The sequence below is a fragment of the Triplophysa rosa genome, linkage group LG5, assembly GCF_024868665.1.
Source record: "Triplophysa rosa linkage group LG5, Trosa_1v2, whole genome shotgun sequence".
Classification (NCBI taxonomy): Eukaryota; Metazoa; Chordata; class Actinopteri; order Cypriniformes; family Nemacheilidae; genus Triplophysa; species Triplophysa rosa.
Window position 1 is genome coordinate 14,513,493 of NC_079894.1, and position 9,750 is coordinate 14,523,242.

The window sequence follows — 9,750 nt, forward strand, 5'->3', positions numbered from 1 at the left end:
TATAGATCTGTGTTTTCCTTTCATCACAGACACCATGACTCTAACCTACACATCCCAAAACTCATCCCAACAGTGACAGACAAGCCAAATATAGTAGGCCTACACCAAACATTAGTAAAAATCACTAAATGAAGGATTGTCTTTTACTTCAGCTACTGAGTTTTTATCGGGGTTTATATGAAGAATTTGGTTCCAAATTGAGATAACTCCGTTTTTAAAATATTTCAGAAATCGTGTTTTTTTATTGTGCCTTTCAATTAATTTCAATCAAACTGCAGTTGGTTTGTTTTGATTTAAGCCATAATAACTAAAAAATACAGCTAACTAACACAATAAAAACATGAAAACATAATAAAAAACATGATTTTTGATTTTTTTTTAAAACAGAGTTATCTCATTTTGGACTCTTCATATATTATCGAAAGATTATTGATATTTGCAATGATTTTTAGAAAACTATTTTCACCAAATTTACATAGCCTTTTTACAGCAGTAAAAACTTCCTCAAGCAAAAGCACTGCTCTCAAACCAGCTCTTGGCTCCCGAGGTCCAATTAACATTTTTAGAAACGAATAGGGGAACTGACCCTAGGTCAGCACACCCCTGCACAGTTGTGCCGCTACTGTGCAATAAATCCTCCTGTCTTCAGCTCAAAACCTTATGTACACCATCTAACCAGTATTTAACAAAGGCCACAAGGCAACGGACGCCAGGAAGAATAACACTATGGAAGGGTGGTGCTATTTTACAGACAATATCACTCAAACAAATGAAAATGCCTTCAGAATCATACTTCATTTCCAGTCGCTCCTCATATCCGTTTGAGTAATAACTGCCTTTGTAAAGTGAATACTGTTTATCAGTAGTTAGCATGAGGCTTTTATAAACAAGAACATAGTAGTTTCGGCGGAGCTGCGTGGCATAGCTTTGTGAAGATCTGTCATTTCCTAACTTTAATCACCGTCCTGAAAATTACAGTTGTGGAGGTCACTCCCTCGTTTAAACAGTGGGCAGAAAATAACTGCTTTGCGTGCAGTTCAGTTTCGCAACACGGCTCACATCTCTCCGGCTGTTCATTAGCTAAACGCAAGAAAAAAACAGATATTAAACCTCCTCGCTTTTTTCTATTGAAAAGATACGACCACAGATTTGTTCATTTTATTCAATTTTACAATGTGTCTCTGACATTTTTGTGAGTGTTGCTCTAAGTACTAAGATAAACATTTGTAGAACATTGTGCGAGTTACTTTGGCCAAGCTTGTTCCTTGAAGTCATAAAACACCAGTTTAATGTTCAAGGTATAGTGAATTAAGACCAGTATAGATATAAAGGTACATACTATATATTATGATGTCTGACCAACATAAAGGTACAATCAGATGCTTTAAGAATGGTCTCGATAGCAGGGTAAACTAAAAGCATGTAGACATGTTTATAAAATTTGATCTGGAAAATCCTTCAAGCCATTAAAGAAAAAGATATAACAATACAAAACAGAGCACTGTTCATTCAGCTCTCTCTCTCTCTCTCTCTATAAGCTAAGTGCTTTTTAAAGTGATTTTTCAAATGGACTACAATAAATATCAACTAATTCAATTCTAAAGGGGACATTGGATGCCTATTTTCCACAGGTCAGTATGATGCTTTAGGGTCTTCAAGGGATTCACCCCAAAATGACAATTATGCCATGAATTACTCACCCTCAAATTGTTCCAAACCTGTATAATGTCTTTGTTTGGTTGAACACAAAGAGAGATATTTGGAAGAATGTTAGCAACTGAGTTTTCTGGGGCACCATTAACTGCCATAGTAGAATTTTTTTTTTATAATTTAGGAAAATAAACAGTTCTGGGGCACCTTTGACAGCCTTTATAATAGTAGTGAATGGTGTCCCAGAAATCTCTGTTGCTAACATTCATCCAAATATATTTCTTTGTCAACAGAACAAACAACCCAGATAGCACAATCCATCTGGTTTACGTCTATTTGACGTCTGCATTTACATCTGCAAGACATCTTAAATACATAGTTTGCTCATCTGCAATATGTCTCGGAGACGTCTGAACGTCTGTAATACGTCTGCTAAAGATCTGGAGATCTGCTGCTTAAAAACATCTGCTAAACATCTTAGAAAGAGCTGTTGTACATCCATTCTAAATCATAAACATCTTACAAACATCTTCTAGATGTCTATATGACGTCTGACAGCAGACATCTCCGAGACGTATTGCAGATGAGCAAACGATGTATTGTAGATGTCTTGCAGATGTAAATGCAGACGTCAAATAGACGTAAACCAGATGTATGTGTGCTATCAGGGAAATGTACACAGATTTGGAACAACTTCAGGTTGAGTAATTCATGACAGAATTTTCATTTTTGGGTGAACTATCCCTTTCATGAAATGTCTGTAACATACTTTGGCTAAAATTCCTCAATGGTCATGTAAAAAAACACTTTACCTTGTCAAAAACAGCTCTGTAGCGACTGTTCACCCCAGGAGTAGGATGCCATAAATTCTAAACTGCACTAACATTTTTTTTTTGTAGATAACTGTACTGTATCTGGTGATACTAACAAATTATTTTAGTTAAACTCACTGAATTAAATCACACTTTTCTTCAATCGTATCATACGTTTAACCATTAAACTGGTAAACACATAGCTAATACTGTGCATCTCGTTCTGGCCATGTCTCTTATTCCGTGCCTCTCTATTTATCTGGTGTGGGTGAGAGATTGCCCCAAGTGCCCTTGAAGAGAAAACGTGCTATGCGCTCGAGCATTAATCCACATTCCTCACACTGCAAGTTCAAAGTGCAATCTCGCTCTGCTGATCATGTTCGGAACAGCCTGGGATTTGAGGGAGTCTTGAAAGGTTGACGGCCCGAGACATTGCTAACCCCGTTACAAAATCTGACACCTCTCCATTCTAACATCATCTGCAAACTCTCTGTCATTTAATGCTGTGCAATGCATATAAAGAAAATGAGTCATTTTTATTAAGATAAGTTATTGCGTTTTGCTAGTTTTTCTTGAAACATTAGTTATATTTGTCTGCAGGGACTCTGGACTCCATCCAGTTTCTAAGGGCGTTTTCAGATTGGGCTCGTTTGCTGCGGTCCGCACTTGAGTGCGATTGTTCCCGGCGCCCCCAGCAGCCTTGGTTTGGTTTCAGACTCAACTTGATTCTGTCGAACCCTGGTGCGTTTGCGTTCGTCTTACGTCATCAAAAATGTGTACGGCGCATGACAGAAAACAGAACAAGGATCAATATATTGTGTTTTTATTAATTTGGTGCTATTGTGCGCAGCAGAGTAAATGACATTTGGGATTAGCCTACTGTATGCGCGTGGCATGCAGACGGTTTTCTGCTGCTTGCAAACAGCCTATTTTGAGGAAACAGTGGATTACCGTTGACCTGCCGCTCTGATTCCACTCGCAACGCTGAAATACGATGCCGCCTGCACTCTCGCTCGAATCCATGGTAAATCATCAACACTGTCATTTACATGCGTTTTATTGAAGGAAATGCATCGTAATCGGCTTAAACGCATGCGCAGGTCACTTCACTTCCTCATCAATTGCGCACCCGGGTCCGTGTTGCTTTCATATTCATGTGAACCGCGCCACAGTTCGAGAGCAAACAAACTCAGACCTCGGGTTCGGTAGCCAGGTGCGCACCCGGGTTCGCTTGACAGCTTTCACATAAACTTTCCGAACTAAACTTCAAGTGTGAAAGCCACCTAAGAGTCTTGCTTTCACACTAGTGGTGGGCGGATCGATCCTGAAGTATCGATACTTTCGATACTGAGGTTGTATCGAAAAGGATCGATCCTAACATACAAATATTGATACTAATGTGTTTTTAGTTTTTACTACTGATTTTATTTATTTACTAATGTAGCTAATAATTGTATAATGAAGAAAAACTATTTCCCAAACACCTAGTTTTGCACACGTTGCTCCTCCCTGCCCTGCTGTGTATTGTAGTCCGCTATCACGTGACTCAGCAGCGCCAAGCGCGAGAACGCAGACGCTGCTGCAGCCGGCGAAAAAAGAGGAGCATCGTGTGGAGTTTTTTCACCTCGGTGCGAACTGCGATGTATGGCAGTGGGCCTTTGCGGGTAAAAAGCCAAAGATTGAAAGTACTTTATTGTTAATTGAGACACAAAGTAAATAAAGTGCTTAAATAATAGTGTGCAGTTTGTTTATAAATTCACTTTAAAAAAAGTGTAATGAAAGGGAAACATGTTAATTTGTTCTATTATTTTGTCTAAACATAACACTGAACAAAAACGGAAAAGCAGTTTTAAAATCTTTGTTCTAATAATTTTGTCCACTTTGGGTTTTTTTTTTAAAGCTAGATAAGTAGTACTGGGATAACGAGAAATTGTTTTGTTATATATCGTTTTTCTGTTCTGTTAATCTGTTATTGTTACTATTTTCCAGTAATAATTTGGTGCAAAGTTCATGTTTGCAAATTCGATTACAGGAATAAATAACTAAATAAATAGATTTATTTGGTTTAAATGATGTCCAGTGTTTTAACATCTACATGATTAATTAGCCTACAGGCACATTAAGAGCACAAATCACAAAATATTTTAGTGGTCATGAAAATGTATTCAGATTTAGCATATTAATGATGCATTCATCTGATAAATCAGATACAGGAAAGTAAATGTAAGTTCAAGTGAATGCTTTTTAAAAGTTAAAAGTATTGGTATCGGTATCGAAATCGGCAATACTGGCCCTGCATTTACTTGGTATCGGATCGATACTAAATTTTACAGTATCGCCCACCACTATTTCACACTTGAAGATTAGTTCAGAACAGGGCGTGGTTCGCATGAAAAATCGTCAAGTTGAGTGTGAAACCAAACCAACCCTGCGGGGGGCGCCGGGAACAATCGCACTCAAATTCGGACCGCAGCAAACAAGCCCAATCTGAAAACGCCCTCACTAAAACACTTTGATATTATCTGACATGTTCGAGCAGGCGCATTTTTACACACCACTTGAGAGGATAAGAATGCACTGCAAGCATGAAACGTGCTGACGGTTATTGTTAACAGCTCATAAACATTTGCAGTACTAATGGAGAACTTCATAAATATATCCAAACGTGATCAAGTGGATTCTGAGAAGCTCTAAACACTTAACCAAAAATAAAACCCCAGGAATGATTACCAGTTTAAGGTTGTTTTACTACACTTGTATTTTGCAACTTTACATACCATGTCTAGAATAAGCAGAGCCCACAAAAAAAAGGCAAAAAGAAAAGCTGTCCTGATGTTAACCTTCACAAAAACGCACATTAAACCATCGGGAGCTTGTGTTTTAAAAATATAAGAGGGCCACGGATGAAGTTCCCTGCTATTACTGTCAGAGAAACATGTCTTTTATTCCATTCACTGCAGTAAAGCTTGCATTCTCCTCAAAGGGCCAACAATAACTGTTAACTTCTTGTGCATTGAGCCAGAGTCTGAATGTGCAGCCCTGTGATTATTTGGAAAGTGCACAAGGACAAATTTGAGAGGAGTTGTATGAAAGAAACCGTTAAGACTAGAACGGAATAAAACGTAAAAGGACAGCATGTGTTTTTCCTCGAGTGCATTTCCTACGCCACCTCTTATATAAAAACTGCTTTGTGAGGAAACAACAACTCAGAAGCTAAGAAATGCTGCACTGTCATAAGGGATTATTTATAAGAGGATTTTAGGACCCACTGCACTGGAAAATGAAGGAGAGAACAGACCAACAAGCACCATAAAAAATCGAACTGCATTACTGGAAACCAGTGTCAACCACACCTAACTTCAGCCTAGCTGAATTACCAATAAATAGTGCGAGATGCTAAGTTTATATAGAGGATCAGTTCCCCCATCAAACCTCTTTCCAAGGAAGCCCAGGCCGCCAGCGGTAACTGCGAAAGAGTTTGAGCCTGGGAAAGAGTTTCCAGGCTGAGTCAGTCAGAAGTGTAGCGCTACTGTAAAACAAGACATGATTGTAATAGCTCCCACATTACACTGACTTGCCCTCATGCTCCTGCTAATGATTCCAATGCGCTTGCTACTGTGCACGTGTTGACATGCTGATACATTAGCCAAGGCTTCTCCCTCTGGGGATAATGAGCTTGTCAATATCGTGCAAAACTAGTCTGCTTTCCTGCAGCCCGGTCTCACGGTACCACCCAATGCGGTGTCAAACCGTCAGCGTAAACAAGTGTTAAGAGTTTTGAGATCAAAGATGACTAAACTAAATTGATTCCTTGTTGAAAATGTAATATTTACATTGAACCATCTTTACAACTTACTATTAAATTAATAGTTCACCTTCAAAATGAAAATTCTGTTGTCATTTTAAACCTGTGTGGTTGTCTTTCTTTTGCAAAACACAAAATAAGATATTTTGATCAATTTTGGCAACCAAAAACGGTTGGTCCCCATTGACTTCTATTGTATGAACACAAAACCAATGCAAGTCAATGGGGACCAACGGTTTTGTTACCAACATTTTTCAAAATATCTTCTTTTGTGTTCTGCAGACGTAAGAAAGTCATACAGGTTTAAAATGTCAAGAGGGCGTGTATGTAATGACAGACTTCTCATCTTGAAGGTGAACTACTCCTTTAACTAGTTATTGATAACACTGAGAAGGCGCACATTACAGATTTTTACATTTGTGTATTTGGCAGACGCTTTTCTCTGAAGAGACTTAGAGTGCATTCAATGTCCTATGCAATTGATTAATTCATTTTCTCCCTGGGAATCGAACCCATGACCTTGACGTTTCCAGCGCCATGCTCTGCCAGTTGAGTTTCGCTTGACCCCATTGTCCACAACCACTACTAAAGCAAATCAACCTTAGTTTATTTATATAAAAAGTGCAAATTTTTAAACAAAAATATGTTTTGGAATCCTTCGGTGATAAGAAAGAATACCAGCACGAAGCCACATCTCTAAAGTCTATGATACAAACAGTCCATCATCTCCTCAAGTCTCTAATTCAAATAAAGTGCTTCTAGAGCAACAGCCATACGGCTAGTGCTTTCAAGTGTCTTTTTATTTCTCGTTGGCAGTAGGGTCCTTTAGAAAGGTCCTTATAAAAAGTCTTAGCTTAACAAGTCCCTTCTATATCCAAGACGGAAAAAAAACTCCAGAGCTATCAGACAAACTCTAGTTTGCCCCGGCCGCTGTATTTTCCCCAGTTGACCAATGACAGAAGCCTCTGACTGCTAAGGTCAGACTGCCGAGTCTTGTCGCAGGTCAGGCAGCAGTTCTCATGGCCTACCACAGGAACCATGCACTCCAAGTCCAGCTTGGCCACGTGACCCTTGGAGAGGTGCTGGCCGTGGAAGCTGTAGTGAAGGCGGGAGAGCATCTCTCGGTGCTGTTGCTTCAGCCTGCGATTTTCGCTGCGGAGCATGCGCAGTGCCAACACGATGAGAAGCACCAAGATAAGGCCACCAGCGATTGGCACGGTGATGACGGCGGCACGGAACCAAACCTCCTTGGAGGAGGGGATTTCCTGTAGTCGTGCAATCACGTGACGGCTGCCGTCGGTTTTTCTGTCTGAATAAGAACAGAGAATGTTTGGTCTTTATGAAGACATTATAGAACGGCAATGAGAGACTCTTGCTCTCATTGCCCTCATCTATCACAGTAGTTTTATTTACCAAACACAAATGTAAAGGAGATTCTGGGGAGTCGTGTTCCGTTCAGTTACGGATTATTAAAGTTTCAAAATCACTAATGAGACGTAAGTCATGCAGCAGTTAGATCTTAATGTCATTTCTAGTGTTCTTAACACTTTACCTTGTTTGGTAACTTGTAGGTGAAACAAGTGGTACATCAATACAGGGTTTTTTTATGCCAAATTAATTACTAATAAGTAGAGAGCAGGGTGGCCAAAAATCTTGATAGACTAATATAAATGATTTATTACAAACGAGACTGCAAAGGGTGAAAGCGGATTAAGAAATGTGTGAACCGGACTGAAAGAATTCATACGAATTAGCCACTAAAACAATACGAATCGCAAACCATTCGGAACTTTCTGCACTATCCATTAACAAGGTTATTGATTGCTTTTATCAGATGGTTGCTTTGAACGATTTATCAGTCAATAGCAATAACTAAACAAAGACTCTTTATTTTGATAAAACATTCTCATACCATGACTTTCCACTCTTGTGTGTGTGAGATCTTGGAGGCCTCTGTAGTTACACATATCTTCATGGCAACACTGCAGTGTGGCTGGGCCACGGATGGTATCATAGGTTGACTCTGGATGGCAAATGTTTCCAGAGTTCAGCAGAGGGTCGTAACACCCGTGCGAGAGAGGAGACTTGGTGTTCTGAGGGTCTAGGATGCGTGTGAAACAGGCGTTGAGCTCCGACTTGCACATGTAACCGGTAGCAACGCAATGGGGAGCATCGCAGTAACACCTTATTTCTCCTGTTAAAACAAATGAGAAGTTAAATTCTCGCCCTGATTACTTTTATAGAAATAGTGAGAGTCACTACAGTGTTCACACACGACTGAAAACATCCAACAAATGTTATGTATGAGTTTATTATTTGAGGTGTTACATTTTGTTCTCTAATCGTGTAAAGATGCTATTCTGAATAAATGCTTTCATCATTTAAGATACTTATTTTTTTGTTGTAAACCATGCTTTGGAAATACAATTAAATGAATAATTAGGTCAAAGAACATCTAATCGTATGTTACAAGACAATACAAATGAGTAAAACAATAACACTGCAGAATACTGGCGTATTTAATATGTATACATTTCTGGGGCTTCTTGTAACTACGCTGTTAGTCATCATTGATTATTTTAACTTGCGTGTTTTTGTGTATGTATTAATTTATGAGACACTCACCTTTCGTGAGGAGAACAGCCATCGCGCACAGCTCGAGCTGAAGCCAAATGAAAACGAGACTGCTGTGCCGCTCCATTTGAGTAATAAATACTGGATTTCTCCGTTTCAGACTGTCATCGACTCGGAATTCACACCCGATATGACTGTTACTGTCCGAAAGGTTGCCCGACGCCCATTGTTCAATTCTTGTCGTTGCATTTTTGGATGGAAAGTTCACATCGTGTCTCGGTCTTCGCGGCTCTTTAAGACTTTTAGATAACTATCTCTGCGCAGAAACGCAGACGTGCAGTTGTTGAATAAAGACAAAATCCATTTCTTTTCGTTTGCACACGAGAGTCTCCTGAAGGGTTCACGCGGATAATAACGTATGTTTACACCTCGCTTGAAGAGTTGAGAATGAGACCAGATGCAGCTCCTCCTATAAGAGTCAATGGGCCAGTGGGGTTTGTCCACTGACATACATGAAATTTAGACTACTGCCTCCCCACGTGACCATAGGCGGATAATACATCTCATACTGCCTTTATATTGACTTGGCTTCTTGTTTGGGGTAGTAGTGATATGTACAGTTAAAAAATATAGCAAACTAATAAATGATACTGAAATCAAGTTTATAGCCATGCAGAAAAACAATTACATAAACTCTGATTTAATGGTTGCAACAATATTCTATTTTAATGGGAACTATGAAGGTCACTATAGGCAGGGGCGGATGCATAGCCTACAGGAATTTAGGTAGCAAAGAAATAAATATCGAAGAATTGACAGTGCTCCTGAAAGAACACGTCCGGTTTATACTCTTGTTTCCATTAAGTTTTACGTGTATAACAAATTTCTGCTAATGTAAATAACATTAAT

At 39.2% G+C, this 9,750-nt stretch overlaps 1 protein-coding gene across 1 annotated transcript; it reads right to left on the reverse strand.

The window, feature by feature from the left end:
• Positions 1–6,577: 6,577 nt before the first annotated feature.
• On the reverse strand, positions 6,578–9,305 carry bambib (BMP and activin membrane-bound inhibitor homolog (Xenopus laevis) b). The gene is made up of 3 exons (XM_057334536.1): positions 8,893–9,305; positions 8,180–8,461; positions 6,578–7,576 (listed from the first exon to the last, which is right to left on the reverse strand). Exons 1-3 carry the CDS (start codon positions 8,966–8,968, stop codon positions 7,170–7,172), a joined length of 765 nt encoding a protein of 254 aa, XP_057190519.1. The 5' UTR covers positions 8,969–9,305; the 3' UTR covers positions 6,578–7,169.
• Between the last annotated feature and the right edge of the window lie 445 nt (positions 9,306–9,750).